General features: G+C 38.9%; 1 protein-coding gene across 5 annotated transcripts in view; it reads left to right on the forward strand.

Moving 5' to 3' along the window:
• tox2 (TOX high mobility group box family member 2) overlaps positions 1-25806 on the forward strand; it is a 128429-nt gene that overhangs the window by 94855 nt on the left and 7768 nt on the right. For 3 of the 5 annotated variants that reach the window (XM_061043289.1, XM_061043286.1, XM_061043290.1), the window contains exons 4-6: positions 713-1000; positions 17651-17940; positions 20369-20612. In XM_061043289.1, the coding sequence (XP_060899272.1) occupies positions 713-1000; positions 17651-17940; positions 20369-20612 (822 nt within the window). Of the gene's footprint in view, positions 1-712; positions 1001-17650; positions 17942-20368; positions 20613-25806 lie in introns of all 5 variants that reach the window. The other 2 variants (XM_061043288.1, XM_061043291.1) reach the window with 2 other exon arrangements.

The following is a 25806-nucleotide window of genomic DNA, read 5'->3' on the forward strand; positions in this document are numbered from 1 at the left end:
TGTTTGAAGGTGTCCCATTTAGAATAGACAGCTGTGAGTCAATGAGTTATGAGCATTTGTGGTTAAACTATTCATGCAGGTAACACGACCCCAGTCCTAGTGGATTATTTTGCCACTATCAATTGCCCTACTTTTTTTTTATTTGAATATAGTCAGCTCGAAGTCTTGAGGATTCATACGTTGTCAAATTGGTTAACTGATGAGTACATTTGCAAACATACAGTAGAACAAATACTGCATGTCAAGTCAATCTCAAACAGACACATTTGTTGTACTGTCGTTGGAAAAAAAAAACGTTTTTTTACCCACATTTTGTGGTGTAGTAGAGTTGCTACATTTTTAGCTAAACCTGTAGGTGCCAAATTCATCCAAAGTGAAGAGTCTGTGTTAGTTTTTAGCAGAACAATATGCTGTTGTTGACTTGTTCTGTATATTGTATGTGTGGTTTATCTTGTAGCTTTGAATCTTTATCAAACAACCAGAGTTTTTCCTACGCAGTTCATTTCCTGCACAGGAAATAGACACTTTAAGAACCCATGGCTTCTGAAACAACTCACTAGATTTATCACAATGTTGTTGCTCAAAATAACTGAATGGCTTATTCTGCAACCCCTATGGAATTATACCAGACAAAAAAAAAAAAACCTGTAGCTTGAGTTTGATCCAACAGTATCCAAACACCTAAGTTATTTTCTCTCCGTTTCTCCCTTAGAGCTACACAGGTCAGACCGGCGGCGGTGGGGGAGGAGGTGGAGGTGGAGGCACGGGCAGTGGAAACGGAGCCGGGGACGAAGACTACGAGATCCCCCCCATCACCCCACCTAACCACCCCGAGCCTCCTCTGCTTCACCTGATGGAGCACGACTCCACAGGCTACCTCTGCCACTCGCTGCCACACAATGGGCTCATCAACCCGTACTCGTACCCCGAGCTGCCCACACTCATGATGTCGAACATGCTGGCACAGGACAGTCACCTCGTCTCCAGCCAAATGCCCTCGGTGAGTAGAATTACCTGGACTGAACCATTCTTTGGGGGACAGGAACAAAAAAAGACTCGAGTTCAAGGAGTCTGAGAAAATTTTCAGGAGAGGTGACAAATATTTTGTACCATTTAGGTTTATGGTAATAATCTGGATTAATGCCTATTATTATTATTTTATTATTATTATTTATAGGGGTTTGCTTGAAACTAAACCCTTTTTGGATTTATGGTGTGAATTTACTGTACTGGCTTTTACCAAATCATGTAGACTTGTGAGGGTATTTTAGTAATATATGACATAAATAGAAGGACACAAGGTCAGATGTACATGCAGTGAACAAAAGCCATGTACAAAGGCAGATAAAAAAAAGTTGACAGGGCTCATGAGAAATTGGACAAAATGTATTTAACAGATGATTATTTCAGCCTTTTGAAATGGCAAAATATCAGAATACAAACTTTTAAAGAGCTTTTTGATATGAAACAGATTGCAAACTTGTTGGATAAATAATATTTCTAAGACATAAAGAAGGCAACTAAGTAAGGGAAAAAATATGATGGAGCGCGTAAAAAATTGGACTAATTTGACTTAAAAAATGGTTTTCTAACTTTTGGAATCCCACAAAACAGCCAATGTTCTCTTAATATGAAACAGATTGCCACCTTCTGAGGTAAATTCTATTTCAAAGATGTAAAGAAGAGGGGTAAGATGATGAAGAACATTGAACATAAGAGACTTGACTTTTAAGACACATTACAAAACTTTGGAATTTTGCAAGGCTTTCAAAACAGCCCCCTTTAAAAGAGCTTTTAAAATGACACAAATTACAACCATATGAGGCATATGTAATTTTCAAAGACATGAACAAGGGGGGCTAAGTAGGGGGAATAACTGAGTGGTTGTTCAGCGGTTGCCATGTCAGCTCTGCTGCATGGAGAAAAGGATTGTGGGAAAAATCCATCAGCATCATATCTACCTCAACAGCATGCATCGGTCAATCTGTCAAGCCTTCAAACATGAATACATGTTGATTACTCCCTCAGCTGCACGAATTAGCATCTCCAAACCATAATTGCATTCATGAGAACTGCAGGAAATTGAACAGGTTTCTATCACAACAAATGGCACATATAAAAAAGCATATGCAGCATATAGGCTCTCTCCCAGTATATACATCCTTATGTGGTAAAGAAAGCTGAGCTGAAAAATGAGAGGAGTTCAAAGAAATGTTAACCTCGACAGAAATAAGGTGGATTTTTACATGAATGATCCATTTGATGTATCATAAAGTTCCTGCCTTTAAAGTACAGACATATGTGAATGCTTTTATTGATTCCAGCACAGAGAAGAGGAAGCACATATGTTCAACAATAAAAACATATGCAAGGATTTTCTTCTTCTTCTTTTTGGGCTTGAAGGTCAACATTTTACAGCTTCATAACTTAATCTACTTTGACTGAGACATAATAAACACACAGAGAACTGTGCCTCTCTGATAATATAATAGACCATAATGCAGTACATGTGTTTTATACAGCTCTCTCTGTCTGAGTCATCATAACACAAGACAAGTCAGCAGCATGTACGGTAATGGAAAGAAAAGAGCATCTATTATATATGGTGTACATTAAATATATACAGATGCATATCTAGGTCGAGCATAATGTATTATGTTCAACCTAAACAGAGGAGATAAGGATAAACAAGCATAAAGCCAAACCACGCCCTGATACAGATCTGAAATATAAACATACTATATATTATATATAATGCTGGAAGGTATTGGATTGGAGTGTCATTTATCTTCATATTCATTTCACATTTTGGTCATGACCTTTACTGTGGAGACAGTGGTTGATTGGACAGTCTTTCTCTCGGCAGTCAGGATATTTGTTACTGCTATTCAGAGGCCCATACTCTGTGGCTTAATAGATTGAATACTGCGGGGTGTGGGATGAAAATGCATGAGATTTGAAATGTTTCAAATGATGCATTATGGAGCATATTATCAAAACACATTTGCTACAATATGCTGGCAAGTGCATGTGATTGGTATTCTGACAACCAAGGTTTGCGGTTTATTAAATGTGTTTTAGTTTTGAAAGTGGAGAAATAAACATGAGTGCAGCACATATTGAAAATGTCAGAAATATGAAGTCCACATTAGGTCTGAGATACTCAGGGTAATTTAGGACAAAGGCAAACGGCTAAATCAGGACAAAGGCAAAAGGTGTTACTGCTTAAAATAACTTTAACCAGGTCAGCGGTGACCTTTAAAAAAATGTAATAACAAAAAAGAGCTGTTCCAATTTACCTGTTTTGATCATTTTGCTGGTTCTTCCTAAAATGCTTTACCATTAATCAGGAAGTTTTTCATTTGATCTTTACCGAAATTTATCAGCTCCGCCTTTCTGAAGAAGTAACTTACATGACACGTATATTTATGTTGTTGCCATTAACAATTACTGATTAAGAGTAGCAAAGAAGAAGTGAATCTAGATAAATTATCAGGTGAAAATAACACACTTCAGCACATTAACATTAGCATTATTAACACTAGCTAGCAAAATGTCAGCTACGTATATGTTTTACCACGACACATTTTGAGACATAGTATTAAAATAATTTTTTAATAACAGATAATCAAGCTGGTAAAATCTCAAAACAAAGAAGATTTGTAACATTTATATTCCCTGACACTTTTTGAAAGACATGGGATGTTTGGGGAAGTTAGCCAAGCTAATGCTAACTAAAGCTTAGCTTGTCTTTATATGCTCAGCTTGATTTTATGCTACGGTTTTTCAAGTGTACTCAGCGTACCTCACAACTGATAACATTCGAATCACATACACATAGGGTCAGAGATTTAAAGTTTTTTTCAAAATAGTGAAAATATATATGTTTTTTTTTTATCAGACTAAATTGGAGAGGCACTGTCATCGGCCAATACTCCACACTTGAAATCCATAGTGGGAGAAAAAACATTTTACCAGACTATTTCTTGCCTCAAACCTTTATACATAAGTGACTCTGAGAGAAGCTCCTTAAACAGACAGGAGGTCTTTTCACAGCTCTACTTCGACTTCACTCCAAAAAGCAGCATATAAAGCAAACTCAGAAATTTCTAAATCAAATAGCCTGCCTGGCAAAACTAGCAAAGCGTGGCAGAGGTTCATTTGTGCTGAGAGCAGAGTGTCTATTAAATTGGAGCCTCACCTTGACACAGTCTGTTGAGCAGAGTAATTAAGCAAACTCTGCAGTTCAAACATGAGATGCTATCATAATGACTCCCTCACTTGACATGGATGGATAAATAACAAGGGTTAATTCTAATTTTAGACCGCTAAGCGAGCTGAAAGATACAGTTTTTCCAAGTGATGTATGTAGATAGTAAGGGATTCTGTCCCTGTTTGTGTGTCCGTGTGTTTGTGTGTCCTCACTATAAACAATATCTCTGGTGTTGAAATGGATCCACTACATGTGGAGGTCAGGCCTTATATTCAATCTTGAGCACATTGAAAAAAAAATCCATTAGGGTTCATCTTTCCTGCATCAGCCATTCTATTGTGGTGCTGCAGTGAGATCTGTTTTCATCAGGCAGATTCAATACGTGAGCTGGGCAATGAAAAGAGTGCAATAGAGTTGGATGAAGAGAGGAAGGAGGGGTGAGGATGGAGAGAGAGAGAGAGAGAGAGAGAGAGAGAGAGAGAGAGAGAGAGGAGGGCATTGTGGGTAGGAAAGCAAGAAGAAATTGCACAAAAAAAAGGAAAGAGGTAACTCGTATTCAAAATGAGCACATACCTCCAGTTTCTGTACCTCCTGGATTTCATTATTAGATATTTTAGAGATAATTCAGTAGAGTGAAATAAGGTTATTCTGTCTCAACAAAAGGCTGAGAGCTCCTGCTTTTTTAATGTGCTCCTATGTGATTCAAGTATGGGGAAAGCACTCCATTGCAGGTGCAACAATATAAACATAAAGTAAATAGGCCGATTATATAACTAAAATGATTTAGAGAAGAGCGCTTTTACAGCAGCAGTTGATCATAGTAAAGGGGGGTGCTGTTAGACACCACAGTGTTTGGTCCTATCATGCAGGTAGTGCAAACTGTTTGACTTAATGTGTTTACATGTAGATCTTTAGGTCGGGGCAACTGTGGCATGTGGTTGTGGATTTCCTTGACCAATAGCAACTTTTCATTTTGAGATTGTCATATTTTCAAAATGAAACATAAACATAAAAATAGAGATATTTAAAAATTCAACTTTTACATTTATTTTTGTTAAGCTGTGCCTCAAATGCAAACAATCAATGAATTATTGACAATGAAACAATGTCTGAAGAATTTAAAAGGTCTGTATAAACTGGGCACTAGTAGTCCGGGCACTCTAGTTTTTATGCAAATCTAGCAAATGTATTGATTTTTCTCTACAAACATTTTCCAATACCCATTAGCTTGGCAAGTGAGCAGCTGAATGTAAAATGGAAATTGTCCATGTTTCTAAGTACTGAAGGAACATATATATACGTACACCTACTTAAACAGCTGGGCACTGTTGTTTTAAACATGCTGGCTAAACTCAAGCATACTGATTTTTTACATTTTTCTTGGACATTTCATGGTTTGCATTTGTTTTATACAGCAGCTAAATGTGAAATTAATATTGTCCATGTTCTCAGTAATGAAGGAACATGTTAGCCAGTACAGCAGTGGGTTCACTAATATGTTTTTAATAGTTGAACACTGGAGGTCTAAGGCCATGAGGAACTATAAGGCTTCAGATACAAAGGCAACACTTGTTAGTAGAGCTTAATATTGTTTCTTATTTACAGAATATTTAAGTCAGGGTTTTACAAAAGTCATGATTATTATCTCTAAATCTAGGTTTTTTGTCATTTTCTTAACCTGTTGTAAAATTAAGATTGAGTGTATTTCACCGGTTCACTGTTATTTAAAAAAAAAGAAAGAATTGAAGGTATACGCTTCTGTTTTTTGGGACATTGAAAATGTTGCATTCTTCACTATTTAATGAGTTTTAATCAACCAAACCATCAATCAACTACATTAAACAAATATATAGTCAGTGTTTAAAACGGTATGCTGTAGATGTAGATTAAACAGTTGTTGAATTGTGTTCATTTGTCCTCAATATCAAGATGAAGTTATATGTACGTATGAAAAGTTGTGTCAAATCAACTAGAAGTTGATGGAAACTGATTTCCCCTCCGACACAGGGGAACACATTCTTTAAATGTTTCTCCTCTGCTGACTCTAGAACCTGAAAGACATAATTAACTCTTTTCTACTAATTTTGTAAAGAGGCCACTTTCAATTCATACATTTTTTTTCTCCAGCTGATACTTATTATGTTGTGCCTGAAGCCCCTCCTGACCAAACCTGATATGTTTCAGAGAGCTCTTTTCTCTGATGCTCTGATGCACTTGGCAGGTTCCCTCTCTCTCTCTCTCTCTCTCTCTCTCTCTCTCTCTCTCTCTCTCTCTCTCTCTCTCTCTCTCTCTCTCTCTGTTAATGCTTGCTCTGTCATAGCATCTACAAGTTCCAAAACACATTAGACATTTAATAGCCATGCTCAGGTTGCATTGATCGTATCAGAAAGATGCTCATCTCTGCTGCTGCTATTGAATAATTTCTGGACTCACAAGTGAAGTGGCCCTTCCTGATGTTGTCTGTTGTGGCTTTCTTTACATGAAAACTTGCCTTACGTCAAACTCTTCAGTATCTGCATTGGCATATTTATATGAGCTTCACACCTTCAATAGAGAGGCTCCATATTCAATTATGCTACATTTAAAAATGCTTCTCAATGTCATATGACCTGCGCCTGCGACTGGAATAAATTATCTTTGATTACATTTTTTTCATGTCCCTCAGTGATGCATGCAATATTAGCCATCATCAAACTGGCTTGAGTGTGATGTTTTGAATATGGAACAGATGATGAATGTATAATCAGCCAGGAGATATTATGCGTAACGGCCTTGTATTAGCAGAGTGAGCTATATATGCAGACGCAGCCTCAGCTCCATCAAACTCCCAGGTATTATCTCATTTGTTCTTTCTCCACAATACAAGAATCCCACCGAACGAGGGAGGGTCAGTTCATTTCTAATGAGGGATGTGGAGCCTTAAAGATCTGCCGGCTGCATTCATATTCAAATCAATTCTCTAATTTCTTTTGTTAGCAGCATTTGAATGCGAGAATTTCCTCACAAGCTCTTTATCTTGTAGTTGTTGGGGGGTTAATTATCAGGTGTTAATCCCACCCTGATTGTCATGTTCAATTGCCGCTGTTTTCTTTCTCCTTTCTTTACTTTTACTCGCGAGGTATTAAGTGCTCCTGGCAGGTGCTCGCTCTCCAAGCTTGTGTGAATGAAATATGAGCTGCGATGTCAACTGAACTTGTCACAGACAAGCTGGGATGAATTAATGATAAGAGAGGCAGAGGTGTGTTTTAATGTGTTCCCTCTCTGATGGAGGGTCCCTGTGAACGTATTATCGCGTCCTGTACACCTGCTGGGTTCTGTATAAACATGGAACAGAGACAAAATGTGGATTAGAGATAAGCCGATGCATTTATACAGAGCATCTTGTTCTCCTAATTGTAAATCTGAACTGTTATGAAGTGACCTTTTTTTAGGAATATTGTAACGAAAATGTGTTTAAACTTTTCAAATATGGACTTTAAATGTGTATGGTTAAATACTTTCTGCTTGTTGAAGCTTTGCTTTATTCCATACTTTCCATTCAGATGAAGAAAACCTATTTCTCCTCTGAAAGACCTTCATTTTCAGTCATTTTTTAAAGGGATTAGAGCGTCTGCGGAAAATGATGGAACGTCTGTCGCTCTTCACCACAGTTCAACAAGCCCAGTGATAGAACAAGACTTCTATTAGTTATTCCTATGTTGATTCGGAATGATCAATGCCTCCAGCAGAACAAGAATATCACCTTTCTTGTTTAATGGCTTCTTGATATCCGGCAGGAAAAATACATCTGTTCCTTAAACTGCTCTCTCCTTTTTTTTTTTTTTATTCTTCACTTTTTTTTTCTGTGATTATTTATTTTCAAATTGTCCCGTAGGCTAATGTTCCATGTGGCATTTCACACCTCCCTCTCCCATAAATGAACCATCACAGCCATAAATCAGCGGACAAACAGAGACTTGTGCAAACCCTGAAAGGTTCAGAGATTTATGTAACACATTCATGTTTTCCACTTCCTCATTTTAGTACTCCACTGGTAAAGCCTAGCTAATAAAAGGTCCTATTAATATTTCCTGTTGCTTAGCAACGGCAGGCAGCAAGTAATAGCATTCTGTGGAAAAATAGATGACCGATAAGGAAAAATTCAATTCTTTTCTCATCTCCTGGGAGAAAGTGCCTTATTTCTCCGGCAATGTGATATGAAACTGTAGTTGTATATTAAGAAATATCTTAAAAGAAATATAGGTTATTTTCCAATTTCATCATTTTAGAGGGATTTTTATTGCTGGCTGGGATGGCAGCTCATCTGTTTCCTGTGCCCTGATAAAGTCAATTAACCTATTGGATTAAGCTAATCAGAGGATAAGGTGCAGACTTCATTTCTCTCTTTTTTAATCAGAAATCCTAAAGAGACGGTGTTAAATAACACTCACAACCTTAAAAGGATCAGCTCGGTGAGACAAATTGCATTCCATTTATACTGCAGGTGTAATTTCAAACATGTTTTTGAACAAACACGGCCCGTTTTGTGAAGCACTTTATTCAAAATCTCTAATAACGCTGCCTATCAGTGTGATCACTGGTAATAGAACAGGATCTCTGCAGTGACAATTTTCAATTTAGATAATTCATCACATCGTATTTCAAACAACAACTGAGTAAAAAGATGTGTTATCGCGCACACATGTTGTTGTTGTAGATGTGATCAAAAGTGGCATTCAAGCTCAGGACAGAAGCTGCAGAAACAAAGGCAGATCCAGCTGCAGGAGATGGCCGCTGTTATGAAGCAGATACATAGATAAGGGATTTCATATTACACTTAGCCATGGGCCCCTGCTGAGATTTATCACGCCATGAAATCGTGTCCATATTGCACTGTGCCCTATCTCAACCATCCATCAGCTCATTGTGCTGCTTTCACCACCAGGAATATTCTGCCCTGGTGTTGCAGGAGAGACAGCACAGTGTCCTCTCATTCAGGGACGTCTCCCCCATGCTGAGCCGGCAGACACCAGTCCAACACGACCCTATACTCCTCTGTCTCATAATGTGCACAAGAGTGGCTTGAGTCGTGATTAAAAACAATCAGTGTATTCATGTAACACAGTTCAGTGTGTGCTGCATGTGTAACAGTAATCCAGAGGTAAGAGGTGCGCGCTGCAGGCAGATGTCATGGGGTAGCTTTCAAATCAGTGCAAAGTCAGAAAAATATCAATTAGATTATTGTCAGTGTTTACATTTCGAGTGCTGGGTGAAAAATACAAAAAAAAATTATAGTTGGTATATCAGTGTCACTTGTGTCTTTAATCTTACTTTTTAAGTTGCACTCTTTGTAGCAAACCAGTTACTCCTATGTGCTTTTTCTAAAAAAAAAAAAAAAAAAAAAAAAAAAAAAACATGTCTAGAGCCATTCTTCCTGCCCGTCTTTTTGACACAAGAACTTTTCCCAACCCCAAACTTCTGCTGTGTTGCTGTAGAGACGACGCAACGTTTGAATACGTGGGGACATTAAATCTGGTTGAACCTCTGTTTAAAGGCATCTGTTTTAATGTAAAACAGTAAATTAAACTCTCATACATAATGAATGACAAGGTGTGATGGGGTGTTATGTGATCGCAGGTGTCATAACAAAAGCAATATGTAAATGTGTTTGGTAATCCAGCATCTATGAATGTGAGGATTTTACACACATGTAATTCACCCCACTATGACCTGCAACCTACCTGCCTGCCACACTATACTGTATACAATGTACCTGCTTTTTGTTTGTGTACTCTTTTTTTTTTTTTTTGGTTTTGTGTTCATTATTTCTGAATCTATCTTCTTATTTTTTTGTTGTGCGAGCGTGGGCACGCCCCCACACTAACACAAACATACACACACATACATACGAACACATTCACACAAAGTGTATTTGACACAGCAGTCAGGGGTCTCATTAGTGGGAGCACAGGAGGCTTGCCTTCTGCTGTCAAGAGGTGTGTGTCCCTACCGCTCCTCACAGCCGTCTCCTGCATGTCATGTCAGCCGAGGCTCTGATTCTCTGACGCTCGGCTTTGTGAGGTGAGCTCAGAGACACACCCGGGTTGAGAAGCAGCGAGACTTGGGGGGGGGGGGGGGGGGACAGTAAGAGAGAACAAGAGAGAGAGACTAAAAGAGACTGAGGAACAAGGGAGAGAACTGGATGAGGGGGGTTAAGAGAAGTATTGAGGAGGAGAGAGAGAGTGAAAATAAAAGCAAAGGAGGTTCTGACATTAGCAGTAATGAGGAACATGGAGGATGGTGCCGAGGGGGACATCATGACATTACTATCTGCAAATCAACCACTGCCTTGTTGCTGCCACAGATTCTCTCTGCGAGGCGTTCAGGGTGCTACTGTAATTTTCAAACCTGCTGTCAGTCACCAGCAGAGACATCAGCCCTTTTTTTTGCAAGCGCTTCCAGCTATGCTTTCAAATTTTAAACTAGTTAAATGTATAATTGAATTAACTTTAATATTGATCATACCAGCCACAGAAATAAAGCCAGTTTCTCACAAAGAAAAAATAAACTCAACAGCACAAAAGGTCGTAATAGTTTCAATTTTTTTTGCCATCAGCTTTGTTAAAACTTCACTTTCCTTTTGTTTTATCACCTGGATGTATCATGTCTCTGTGTTGTCCAACTTAAAAGTCCATTTATTGAGAATCTCAGATACATTGGCATGCTCTCTTGTTTGGCTTTGAGAGATATAGTGGCAGAGTCCATTTCAACACCATGCCCACTAAAGACGTTCTTGGATTTAAAACATTCTTCTTCTCTCGTTTAAAAGTTTGTGTTGCAACCGTTAATTATATCCTTATGCTGCTACTTTGTGAGTTTCTGCAGTTTTTCCTGCCAGATTAATTACTTGATCACAGTTCAACACAGGAGGTGCGAGAGCAAATGTTTTATTTTTTTTGCCTCCTGACTAGCGTGTAATTGGAACGATTGAGAGTGACCTTTTGGTGTCTTGTTTTGGCAACACGGAACAGCAGCCAAGCTAATAAATGAAATGATTTTTTTTTAAAGAGAGTGTTGTTAAATGCAATTGGCTCTTAAAAACACCTGGATCACAGCATCGTATTACATTTGAATCAAAGTCTCCTTTTCTTTCGGATTATCTTATAAGTCATCATGGCTGCTTTTTTAAAAAACATCCAATTACGCTTCAACAAATCCACATCTGCCACACATCATATCTCCTTACTTAGCATCTGTCTGATGTGGCAAAAGGCAGAAGCAGCGTTTTGCTTTTGCTTTCATACTTAAGTAGCGTATGATTCATAAATCCACTCTCTTAATAATTCTGCTCAGCTTGTGTAAATGACCCTCCTGGGTGTATACGCTTGATGAACCGAAGACACGGAAGAAGGGAGGGAGACGATGGAGAGAAAGAGAGGAGGAGGGGGTGATGCTCTAAGGCTCTTTGAGGAACAGAGTTGTTAGCGCTTTGCCCTCCGGGTGAATGAGAAGTAGCTCGGAGCGCTGCGAGGCCCAGGGTTGGCTCCCCCACCTCAAGGCGTGTTTACCGTCGTGTTGCGCGGCGGCTGTGCTTTTGAAGGATCAGTCTTGAACGCGCCTCTAATTAAAGCTGTCATGGCTGGGTGCCTGCAGGGATAATGTTCTATTATTATAGTCATTTGTTTCAATTAAACGCTGGGTGATTTTACAATAGCAGCCGTGAACCTGTGCGAGTGAGCCATCACTCTAAACAAGATGGCTCCAGTCGAGCAATGGAGGGGAGGGGAGGGGAGGGGAGGGGAGGGGGGGTGAGGGAATAAAAAGTGGCAGGAGTCGCAGAAGCATTGATCACAGTGTATTCAAACAGGACGGGAGAAGATACAGAGACAGTCTGAAGAGAGTGAGAGCTCCGATTAAAGCAGGTCATCGATGAAACTTTCTTTAAAATCAAAATCCTTGGACAAAAATGCTGCATCAAAAGCAAACCAACAACTCTCCCGTTTTACATTTTGTAAAATAAAGTGAATGCACTCTTTTATAATGAAGTTGTTTAACTGGAAACAGACACACACAGGGGCGTATCCAAAGGGTGGCCGTGGCTGGAATGGGCCCCCCTTATTATCTTCACTTAAGGTGCCACCCAATAATCCTAATCTTTGATTTGTTATCTGTGATTACGGCTGTGACTCGATGGTAGAGTCAGTCGTCCAACAACTGAGAGGTCGGGGGTTCCAGTCCAAACTCCTGCAGTCAAATATCCTTGGGCAAGACACTGAACCTCAAATAGTTCCCACTGTTGACAGCAGCATGTGAATGTGTGTGAATGGAGTAGTGCTGTAAGTTGGTTGTGCACTTTTGAAGTAGACTCTGGCTTTAGTGTGTGAATGTAGTGTGAATGGGTGAATGTGACATGTCCTGTAAAAATGGCTTTGAGAAGTCAGAAGACTAGAAAAGTCCCTTTATCATTTACCATTCTGTCCTTACAGAGGCGGGACTGGAGTTTCAAACCAAATCTCTCTTTGATGTAAAACACTCTTAGTAGCTTTGAATTGGCATGTTCTTTTGTTGGTATTTCATTATTTGACTTTTGGAGTTGTATCCAGTTGTTGAGTCCTTAAAGAACCAAGCATGGGTGTTTTTTCTTAAATGCCATTCATAAATTAAAACCATACAAACAGGAAAATAAAAAAATGTATGATGATCTTATTTAAAGAAGATATTAGAAGTGGAGACATAAATGGTAAATAAACAATATTTGGACATGTTTGTGCAGACATTATTTAAGCCCCCCTAGCATAAGTCACTAGCCAACCTTGGCCACCCCAGTCCACCAAAAGTCTGGACACGCCACTGGACACACATTTGTTGTTTGGTTTTAATATATTGAAATGTGAACACAACATTTATTCATTCTTAAGCATTTTGAATCTGCTTTATTATTAATCGAGGGCAATAAAACCTAGCATTTCAATCACCCTTCTTATTTGCCTAATGAAACAGATGCCACTCTGGTATCATCATTGTCATTATGGAGCAAGGTCAGCTGTTTTTCTCAGCGCTGGTGTGAGTCTCTCTTCTTTCTCTGTGTAGCATGCGGGGCTCTCTTCTTCTCCTCTTCCTTCCTCTCATCTCGGTGCTGGTGGTCAAATCCCCTTAGCTAAATCAAATGGTGCAGGCAATTGGAGCGGCCGTGAAACCATTTCAAAGGTAAGGTCAGCAGGAGCAGGGGGAACAATGGCTTTGTGATATTCCATCTCGCACACAATGTGCTACACATAATTGGAAAGCCTTTGTTATTTGACTCCCATTTGACTATGATGTACAAGATGTGAATACAAACACGACAGGCGTATAGCGATGGCAGAGGAACACATTCACACCGAGTTTCCTGGCTTTACATCACAGTTTAGGTCCGCCTGGGTGCTCATCACTGAAAAAGCAATATCCAGCTGTCCCCTTGCTAACTTTTGAAATGGGTATTGTTACTTAGGTCATGTGGTTTTTGTAGCTTTCGCTTCTCCTTTTATGTCTTTCTTCAACTCTCTCTCTCCGTTCCAGACTCCTCTCCCTCTTTTGCTTTTGGTCTTTCCTGTTTATGAAGGACTCTGATCTCCTGGGGCTTTACAACAAACAACTACATTGCTGGAGGTTAAACACAGTTATGACAATTCCCAAGAGAACTCAAAATGCAACTTTATAAATTATCTGAGCTTAAACTCCTGCACACTGTCTAACTTACAATCAAACATTTATTGGCAACGTTTCGGTACTAGACCTTCATCAGGCAAACAGTTTGTTAAAATGGGCATGACATCTTAAATAGGAAGTGGCTTCAAGCATTGCAACCAATCATCATTATGACATCAGCTCTGGATCAACAAATGAGAGCTCATACATCATAACAACTACCAAAAGGCTATTCTAAAAAACTTATCAATACAAAATCTTTAGTTCTGGGGACACTTTAGGTCCCAAAAAGTTAATAATGATCCAAACACAAAACCTGAAATTTTGCAGTAGGCTAGATAAAGATGAAACGAAGAATGAAAAATGATAATAGTCTACAAGCCTATTTTTTGGCTTTTGATCTAGCCTACTGCAATGTTTCTGATTTTGTAGTTTCTTGTGAATAAAGACGTCGGGAAACAATAATAATTTTCCAGATTCTTGACGTTAACTTGACTCACAAAATGTCATGGAGTAAAGCTAAGTATTTCATGAGTAAGCTAATGCTATTTGCAATGCTAGCTTTCACAACCTACATTAACCTATGAGTTAGAAAGCAGATGTAAAGTCCATAGTTAAGGCTCTGAAACTATGTCAGGAGTCCATGCAATGTCAGTATGTGCTACATGTTAAAGCCAGAACAGTGTCAAACTAAATCCCATTACTCCCTCTACTCTCCCTCTCTCTTTTGACCAGCTATCTGGGATGACACCATTAGGAATTAGCATACAGTACCTATGGCAACTGGCAACCTTTGTCAGATTCTTTCATAATGTTTGTACAGCCGTCTGCCGCTCGCTTTATTTAGCCCGGGCTTGATGGCTCTATGTGATAACTCCTTGCTCTTTCTTTCTCACTCAGGTGAACTAAAGTACTCTCAGAGACCTTTAAAATGAAACACGACTGACTGTTAGAAGAGAATTATCACTGCAGGAATGCTAAACGTAATTAGCAACGGCACTTTCTGGTGTTATACTGTCCTGTATCTGGATTGTTTTGGCTACTTTAATAAGGTTATGCCTACATTAAGGCTATAAGCTTATTTATGCCTTAACTGGTTGTAAATAGCTTTTACGGTGGCTGAAAACAACAATTTTAACTATGAGTGACTTTACCGACATCGATTTCTATTTTTCCATCTGTTTCATGACAGAAGTGAATATAAAAAAGGAGATCAAATAAGTGATTTATTCAAGATAACAGTGAATTATTTCAGTTTTTCTCAAAAAGTAATGTATTTCATATCTGTTATCAAACACTCCAACATCTCTATGATTTTTTATCTGGGACTTTTGCGAGAATTAAGTGAATATATATGAAACATGTTACCAAAAAAATATGTCAAAACTATCTTTAAAAAATAGGAACTGAAATGTAGATGTATGTTTGTTTTTAAAGCTCGAGTGACCGGAGGTTTTTCCACCAACCCAGAATGCCATGTTGAACTCTTCTGCTCTGCATGTCTCCCTCTTGTTTATATTAAACATGGTGTGGCTCCGATTAAAGGGGGGGACAATTTTGCCTGGAGGCTGTTGCCATGGAAACGCGTCTGCCATAGCTATGATAGGCCATTCATGTTTGATTAATTGGTTTTTCAATGCTTCTTGGTTTGTGAGGACCCTTAAAGAGCAAGTCCATGGAAAATGGAAAATTAATGGATTTCTATTTCCTCCTCTTTCCTCTTTTTTTTTATTACTCTGCATTACTACTTATATTGCTGAAGCTATTTTCTCATGTTTTTAAAAAGTGTAGCGTTTTTGAATTATGATTGGAAGTTGGAGATTGCCGTGGATGAAGGGGGGGGGGGGGGGGGTTAGAGCTTTGTTATTTGAAATGCAAAAGGAATGTCTTTGTTCATGGCTGCCTTTTGTGAGCAGCTGCTGAGGCAAACACAGAATCTAATGTCGTGTGAATATTACGAATTTTCAAAGCGGGCCAGAACCTCGTACAACATCACTTTGTTGTGCATTTTTATTTCAGCAATCTACTGGGACCAATTATGATTAGAGAGCCGAGCCTTCATCTCTGAACCTCTGCTCGTGTTTATCAAGACCCTTATATGCTCGGGCCTTTTCAATTTGATCTTTTTAGCACTTCACTAATGTGTAATGTATTATTCAACTCATAAATGTTTAAATGAGCTAACAAATGCTAGTTCATCACTTTCTGATCTGTAAATTGCCAAACATTCCCATTTATGCCAGCATTAAAAGCATCCTTTGGTCCGTGTTCTGTGTTCTGTCCTGATGAATCTTGGAGAAAAGCTTTTGATGTAGTTATTACTGGAGATCTTTTAAGAGCAGAACTTCTCATAAGCATGATTCTGTAACCACTCTGAAGATGTATTTTATATTCTGCATGCAGGGGTCAGTCTCCAGCTGTGAGCACTGTTTTGTTTCTAGTTCTATTTGAAAAAGGTGTAATTTACTGTGGCGGTAAGAAGCCTTTTCCTATTTCATAGCACACAGTGAGCATAATAGATCTGCAGGGGGTTGATAGGGTTGTTGATCAATGCCACTGACTGGTACTCAGATTTCTGGCTTCTTAAAATCTTCATGTTTTTGAAGCAGGGACTGAAGTGTTCTCCCAAATACCAGCAACTCCACTGTGTTGTACGGACCCCGGTGTACTTACACTTGTCCCGTTTCTGTCTGAATGCCCAGATAGGTAAACAGAAATAAGTAGAAATTATGAATTTCAGTTCTTGAGAGCCCGTTTTCTACATTACATCATTTTGAGTAAAGTGATGATGAGACTGTTTGTTACATGGCTGAATGTTGAAGCAATGCAACATTTGTGCTTCTGGTACCATATTGACAACAAACTTTCACTTAAATTAAAATAAAACATCCAGCAGTGAGAAGGAACCTTTGTAACGGTATGTTTGAATTCAATTTCATTGATGATGGGGCGCTGGTGTCGTAGTGGTTGGTAGGTGCGCCCAATGTGTGGAGACTTTAGTGCTCCAAGGGGACGGCCTTGTCATCCCCCACTCGCTCTCTCTCTCTCTCTGATTTCTGGCCCTGTCCACTGTCCTGTCTCTACAATCAAGGCACAAAAAGCCCCCAAAATAAAAATCTTTTAAAAAAAATCCAAAAAATCTTTGATGACAGCTGTGATCTATAGCAGCCAGACATGTTGCTGTCAAAAGAATCCTCAAGGTCCAACTAGTCAGTAATCTATATGTTGTTTCTCTTTATTACGGACATGAATGACAGCAGATGGTCAAATTTGTGTTTTACAAGAATCTTGTAAATTAAGAACAAATGACATTATCCTTGAGGTGGCAAAGCAGGCATCATCTACAATAGCTGAATGACTTGGTTTCGATTTAGGCATAATGCTTCTTTATTACTTTGTTGACTTATTAGGGCATGTGCTCTAAACTTGAGTTACAGCACTGACATCTTGCTGTAAGTAATATAGACAAACCAATAGGAATTAAAAATGCGCCCTTTACCAACCTAAGAAAAGACAGTTGGGAAAGAAGAGAAGCTTTCTATAAGCACCATTTTAACATTGAAACTTGTCTTCCTATAGACACGTTTCCCTCAAGTTTCTTGTAAGTTATTCCCTTGTCTTTTTTAGATTCACACACATTCATATAATCTCTAAATTTAAAAAAATGTCATCTCCACATTCAAGTCTTTGCATATTTGGCTGATTGGCAAACTTTGAAAAAATTCAAGTGAAGGAGAAGATAGTAAAGCTGGTGTTCTTCTCTCACTCCAGATGCAGGAGATGGCTTTGCACCACCACCACCACCACCATCACCAACAACAACAACAGCAACACCATCACCAGCACCCAGACGGCGCTCATTATGACCCCGCCCGTCACCACCCCATGATAAACCGCTCACCTCCGATACTGCCCAACCCCATGACCGCTCTGACCCAGCTAAACCCTCAGGTCAGCCGGAGCGCTGTGCGTCATGGCTCCCCCTCACCTCCCGGAAGTAAATCCGCCACACCCTCCCCCTCCAGCTCCAATCAGGAAGAGGAGACTGATCCTCATTCAAAGGTACTCGTGGGGCTTCGCGATCTTGTAGCATTAGAGAAGGTGGAGGCGAGGGGCTCGGCAGGGCTTCTCAGAGATGGTTTGCATGCTAACGATGTGGAGAGCTTTAGAGCAGGAATTCAAGGGAAGTCATGCTTGTGCTTTTTATTTGGTTGGCTGGAAAACTTGCATGGTTGCAGAATTCTTTCTGTTAAAGGGAACTGAAGCGAAGACTTTTACTTTCTTTTGTGGTGGAGTGGGGTTCTAAATTTGAATTAAAACTAGATCTGAAATGTTTAGTTTGTGATTTGATTTAGCAGCACATTTCTCATATGTGGTTCACACTTTCTTATGTTTTGATTTATTTTGTTGTTAGGGACAATGCAACTCAATACAAGGCATGAAGCTAAAATGTTGAACAGAGAATTTTGCTAATTTTTTAACCCATAGTTTGCCCTTTCAATCACTTTTTTGTATCACCAATATTTTTCTCACATAACACTTTACCTAAGGAGCAGACCTAGACATTACTGATTGTTGTATTATCTACAGAGACCCAACATTAATCCCCCATGAACACAGCACTCGCGAGCATTTGACAACAGCAGAACAGCCCTCTGCTTTGACTGTGTTGGGCTTATGGTGCGTTTCATTTATTATCGGAAAAAACTAAATTCTGAGTTAACGGTCAGATACGTCATCAGAAACTTCACTAGGCCGTGTTAAAATCCAACATGGCTGCTACGTGCATCAACAGTAAAGGTTGAGCTGAAACTATTGCGTTTATTAGCAGCTTAGTCCTCTTTTAGTGTAATTAAATCAATCACATCGAAAGTTTTGTGCAAGTTCTATCTGTAGACATGTTAATATGTTATTTCAGCGCACAATCTGTCACGTAGTGTGTTGTTATCATCCGGTAATAGCTAAAAAAATCAAAGGAATCCATGGAGAAGTCTATGTTGCTTGTCCAATTTGCAACTAGAACGTGGTTAACCCAGGTGTGATGTCATTCCCCGCTCTCAGATCTGAGTTCTGAGGTAAATGGAACACACCATTAGATGTACAATGTCATTTAAAAACAGATTTCCCCATAATAGACCCTCTTTAAACCACTGATATGGGAGAAAAAGCCCAGAACGTTTCAATATTTTAAACTTTATTTATTCTCAAAAGGTTTACTGCATTTACAGTGCCATATAGTGATACACATATTATATTCACCAATACAATTCATTCAATCAAATTGCAAAAATATAATCATGGTGGCAACTCTGCTTTGCTTTTAGCCAGCACTCAACTTATGTTGTAAAAGATTTATATGTGTTGAGTGCAATGTGTTCCAACGTTGTTAACCCTTTGTCGAGAGGCTGATGGTCAAAAAGAAGATTTACTATTTCATTAGTTACAGTTCTAAAAGCACCTATAGTCACTCAGTTACCGTCCTGTCTTTGGATATATATCTTAAGAAACACAATCATCTCTTGCTCCTTCTGGTGTACAGTTATGATTGGCTGGCAGCTATTTCCACATATTTCCTGGTTTGTCTGTAACATGACATGAAATTAAATATTTTATACCGAACTGATTCTAGAAATATTGTATATTTTCTACCAATAGTATAACAAGTGCCATTATATACAGAGATAATGATGTTTTAATGGGCTGATAATTAATAATACAGAATAAAAAGTGTTCTTTCTATGTTTGTCATTGTGTATACAGTCTGAATTGGATGCCTTCATTTATGTCACTCATTTGTTTTAATCAAAAGAGAAGAACACTTGTTTACCTTCATTTGTTTCATGTAAATCTGCTTTCATGAATTGCCCACCAAACCAAAGTCTCTGTGGATTTGCTCTGTTTCTATCTGGGGAATGTGAACGAGTGCATAATTGAATCTGCCACATTCACAGTGTTTCACATTCATCTTTGTATTTAAATGCTAGCTCGCAGTGATGCAGTATAACAAAAAGGGGTTTCCTTAGTTAAAGAAAAAATATAGTTTCCTCCAAGTACATTTCCTCCGTGCCTCTCAGTGTGCATGTGAATAAAAATGATTACCACCTCTGCTATCAGTAAGTAATTCCATTTGCTCCCCAAAATTCATTCTGAGACCACATCAAAGCCCGAGCAGATACAGCAGGCGATTTAAAATTCCATTCACCCCTGGCATGAAAAGTCAGAATTTATGACTTGCTGAACAACTGAAAAATAAAGATTTGAAAAGGTTTGATAAATTCAGCTAACGGATGTGATTTGAAAAAAAAAGTGAGGCAGAAAAGAAAACACTGTCAACACCAGCCTGTGTCACTGTTTTAGTAAAAAAAAATGCTGCGTTAATGGACCCAATGTCATCAGCATTCATCAGTAATTCAATGAATCACCGTCAGTCGACTAAGTAGACTTCATTTCTGCAGTATCAATAAGCCGTTTTGTCTTTTGCGTGTTTTTGATGGTCTTCCAGATCACGGGCGAGAAGCGACCGTCTTCAGAGATGATGAAGCCCAAACCCAAACCCCAAAAGAAGAAGAAGAAGAAGGATCCCAATGAGCCAACGAAGCCTGTGTCAGCCTACGCCCTGTTCTTCAGGGACACCCAGGCGGCCATTAAAGGACAGAACCCCAACGCCACCTTTGGAGACGTATCCAAGATAGTGGCCTCCATGTGGGACGGACTGGGAGAGGAGCAGAAACAGGTGAAGACATATTGTTTGTGCTAATCTACGAGTTTGCGTAATTGACTATGAAGTGATCTTAGAACAGCAGAATGATATAACATTTGGAATTGATTTCTTTAGCTTGTTGTTGGTAACAGGTACGGGAGCCTTATAACAAACTGTTTCCTATTTTACACGCTCAGAAGTTGCAGAGCCTCATTAGCATTAATCTGGAGTCATGTCTGAGAAAGTTCTCACCTAAAGGGCAACTGGACTTTGTTGAAGTTCTTAAAGACATTTCACCTCTCATCTGAAAGACCTCTTCAGTCTATCAATTGCCCTTTGGATTGAACTTTGAATAATCTGAGTCATGTTTTTGACACCCACCAATGAGAGACTTATACTTACTCTATCTTTGCTCTGTTTTGGCCTTCATCAACACTCAATGAAAATAGTAGCAGCTTTAGCGACTACATGCTTCCCCAGCTCATTGCCAACTATGTCTGTCTGATATTTGGTGTTTAGAAAGCACAGTGTATATTATCAGTTTTAGCATTTCTTGCTGTAAGCAGCTGCTGCTGTGGCTGAAATAACACTTTCAGAACATTGCAAGTTGCTCCGTCGAGCTTCACAGAGGAGGGGGAAACTGCAGAGGTGGCGTTCTGTCTCTTGCTTTAATAACACTACCAGGGACCTGTTTAACACATTGGCATGTTTTTCATTGAGGGTCTTTTCGGTGTTAATTATAGTATTTTAAAACCTTTCAAATACAGGAGTGCATGGACCAATAGTCAAATGATCTGATAACATATTCAACTGTAAGTTACTGGCATGTAATAAGTGTTCAACCAAATTTTAAGGTCATGGGTCATGCAAATGAACAGGTCAGGCTGAGCACACATAACACATAACACGTCAGAGCATTCACTGTGTTCTATTACACTGGAGGCAAAGTGACACTTTGATTAGAGATCTTTATGTCTCTGTTTAATTCAGCTACAACGATTTGAAAAGAGAGCTCTGGTACTTACCAAAATATGATCTCCTTCTGACTAGTTCATAAAGGTGCAATACCTTCCAGGGAGTCATTCTGAAGTGTTTACTGTCATTCTTAATGTTGTATATTACTTGACAGAAATGTATCCAGAAACACTGAGCATGACAGAGCTGTCCATCTCCAAATAGTGTTCAAAACATAGTTTATACTTAAAATGAATAATGAAAAGTATGTAATAAAGAAGTGGAATCATGAGACCATAGGGATATATATCCTTAAATGTGATCATTCTTTCCACTTGTCTAATGACAACCCTTCATGATAGTGAAGCACAGACTTCTTTTGTTAAGACACACATATCTAAAGCCCCTAAACACGTTTATTTGTGCATTAGACATCTTAAAAGTGTGCAGACTCAACTGGTGGGGATCTATCATTATCCCGTCCTAATGCAGTGAAAAGCATGTATATTGAAAGGAGTTAAAAGTTTGCCGCCATCAGCACATTTCCCTGAATATTTCAGCAGTCAATTTAATTTTATTACAGCCTGACCTGTGCATATGGAACTGCATTAACATTTACTGCAGTTTAGAGCATTTCCTCGCTCCCAGCACATTTTCTATTTCATTTTGCATTCCAGACCGGCAGACAAAGTCAAAGAGGTTTCTATGTGTTTGTGGTAACAAATGATGGTGTGAAATGAATGGAAAACGAGACAGTCTGATGATCATGCGCAGACTCATATTTTTAGAATATCCAGTCAGGGCGCAGCCCATTGGGTGTCAAATAAAAGCACCTGTCTCCATGACAAAGTGCAGCCCATTCTCCTCCTCAGCCCCAGCCACCATCGACCAAACTCCATCTAGCATGTGTGTGTTTTTCTCCCACCAAACCTACTTTATACGCCGGACTTTGGAGGCCGTCTGTCCCTTTTATTTGCAGTTAATTTTTGCCGCCTTCACCAGGGCTCTTCACCATGAATCTTCATTTCGCCGCTGACACCCTTGAATGTGAATTCCTCATTTCCTGTCCTTTTATTTATATCTGTTGCCTGGTGATTTGATCATGCTGGGAATACAAGATTAGCAATTGCCTTGTCCTTGGTTTTGCCTCAAGGACATCTGCTCCTGAAATGTTATTGTTTGTGCTTCTTAACCCTTTGAATCCTGGAGTCTGTTTCACCTTAGATTTTGCACTGTAGCTGCCACACTCTCTCTCTCTCTCTCTCTCATCCCTCTCTTTTTAATGCATTTGTCCTTCCCAGTATTTGTACAGATACAGACACAAAACTAACAAAAGGGCAATTCTGCCATTAAAAAAAAATCCACTCATTTATTGTGCTGTTTCACGGCTAATTTTTTTATTTGTTTGTGCACTCATGTATTTAATCGAACGTGTCACCCTGCAAGACACATAATTAACTGGAGGTAATGATGTCATTATGGAATGAAATGTAGTCCCCTGTCTGGGCAATAACACTGTGATTGCTCTAATTATTCTCAGTGACTAGCACTTTCACTTATTTCTGCACAACAAATGGATAAACTTGTTAAGTGTGCATTTACAGAGCAGAACCAATTTGGCTTCTGCATGTTAATACTCTGAAGAGATTAAAAAATTCTGTCTTTGGTTTTAAATAACAGCATTATAATAGTACGCTCAAGTGAAATGGATTTAAAATGAAACTTTCCATTTTCCAGTACACAGCTTTAATCTCTATCTCCCCCTGCTCTTGATCTGTTGATGTATGTGTCGTTCTGCATTTTCTTTCCCCCCATCATGGCTGTCACGTCATGCTATAGGAGCGATGAGGTGTGTTCTATAATGTCACAGTCAGACCCTCTGGAGCCTCGCAGGAGCACCAGAATGTAAACACAAGCCTTCCCCTATACACAGCTTTGTTTTAACTAGAACGTGGCCCCTGTTTCCAATTACCTATTCTCAAACGCAGCAGAATTCACATAAACGCATTGAAGGCGGCATGGTTTATTGCTGTATTTTATTGAAGAAACGATCACAAGTTCCATTGTTGTGATTTGTGTTCTTTTTCTGAGTCTTTTTTTCCAGCTTCAGAGTGGGTCCCCCCCCCCCCCCCCCCCCCCCCCCACACGCACACTTTTTTACTAGAGTTGTTGTGTATTCTCCAGTGCCGCCCTTAAGTTTGCTACAACCGTCTTTTTTTCTTCTTCATTCATGTAAATGTTCACATTTTCTTTTTTATTAAGATGTTTTTGGAACCTTCATGCGATACAGCGATTATTATTTTTTTATTCCCAAAGGCCTTCTTTTTATGGCTCAAGATCAATGCGTTATTTGGGCTGTGTTATTCCTCAAGGTGACTACATGTTAAAGCTGGCCCAGAAACACAAAAGAACATTTTTCTTGTTTTTGTTATTTAAGATTAAGATCAATTCTGCGTTTTTACTGTTGTGCGGAGGAACAGTGATAATGGAGTCTGGGAGGAGAAGAGGAGAGACTTTAGCTTGATTTCATTGAGCCTGCAGTTTGAAGCAGTTGGAGGTCCGACATAAAGGAAATGACTCACTTTGTTTGAACAGTAAGATTTTATATTAACCAATCAATGACCATCTACCAAACTTAGTATGTTAGGAAACGTTTTATAGAACTATTTCTGTTGGAGGTTAAACACAATAACTGTTGTGGAAACTGTTAATACATGTAGCAACACAAAAAAAAAATGTATTTGACATTTTGAAATGAAAAACAGTATGCTATAGAGAATGGATTAAAAGTCTGCAAACTGTGAATACTACAACAATAAAGCAACATCATGATTTGAAGAAACACTGATCCAGTGAATGCAGACAACATGTGTATAAGTTGACTACATTTCCCACACTTCCATACTTTTTTGATACTTCAATATCAGGTGTTTTAAAATGATACTATCGCTGTTATTTTAATGATAAATAGAATGGAAGAGATCAGAAGTTTTAATACAAATTACAGATCTTCTGTCAAATTTAAAACCCAAAGCTGCAAAAGGAGGGAGTAGCAGTGGTCTATTCAAGTTCACAGGTCAGCACATACTGACGTTTTTCAAGTACTAATAGTGCTTAAGCTAGGTTTAAGTCTCTAAAAGAGACAAGAGAGCAGAGTATAGGTTACACATTTCTTTAATTTAGACAGTGTGCATGAGTTAGCTTGCAGTTTTTGGTAAATAGAAATAAGAGATTACCCAACATTGGATGCCTTTAACTTCTATTTTCTTGCCATGATATCAGGAAAAAAATCAGAAAACATGATAACCCATGTGACTAACAACTCAAACTTTTTGAAAGATTTTATCGGATTTGTTCTCAATAATAATAAAATGTCACTGTGGAAGGGAATGTGTTAAACTTCTTTAAGAGCTTAGTTTGTGCAGAATAGCAACATAACATAAAGACTTTTTTGTTTTTTATGAGTAACTTGTGGTCCTCTTCTCTCTTAAACTACAGCTCTCACATCTTCATCTTCTCTACTTACCGTTTCTCTCCTCCTCCTCCTCCTCCTCCTCCTCCTCCTCAGTGTCTCGGTGTTTCGGTCGTCGGGGTAATCACTCCCTTCAGTGTCAGCAGGGTGCGGAGTTATTGTCTCCTGTAATTAACTGGTTATCAAACAAGAACATTTCATTAAGGTACAATTAGGGGCTAATTCAGGCGGGACACCTCTGTGTCAGGATTACGATGGAGGCATATGCTCTCCCCTTGCAGCTTTGTTATTTTTAATTCATACTGACCTGCAGCCTCTGACGGCTTCAATTGCTAATGAATCCACTCACTTTGGAATAATTAGACATCCTTAGGCATGGTAATTTATTTAAAAGTATCCGTCGTTGCGCGAATCATTAGCTGTGTTAAATTAATTTGAAATTAAAGCTGCTGGGAGTAGTTTGGGGTTCATTAAAGAGGCAGCCGCCGCTCTATCAATATTTAAGGGGTTACTTGTAAGGTTGTCATATTTTGTTTTGGGTTATTTTCTGGGATTGATCTTCATTTTTTTTTTTTTTTTAAATCTGTTGGTTTATTCCAGTATTTTTTCAATTTAGTCTCACTCCAAAGTATGCGGATGTGTGTCATGGAAGAGTAATAATAAAAAAATATTGTAAATAGGGATGAGTGAGAGGATAAACATCAGCTGTTTGAGCAAGAGATTGTATCCATCTTCATCCCGGTTTGTTTGCTGTTCGGCGTGTATGTCTGTTTGTTTATTGACTGTATGTGTTAGCAGCTG

This window comes from Labrus mixtus, chromosome 7 (genome assembly GCF_963584025.1).
Source record: "Labrus mixtus chromosome 7, fLabMix1.1, whole genome shotgun sequence".
Taxonomy (NCBI): domain Eukaryota; kingdom Metazoa; phylum Chordata; class Actinopteri; order Labriformes; family Labridae; genus Labrus; species Labrus mixtus.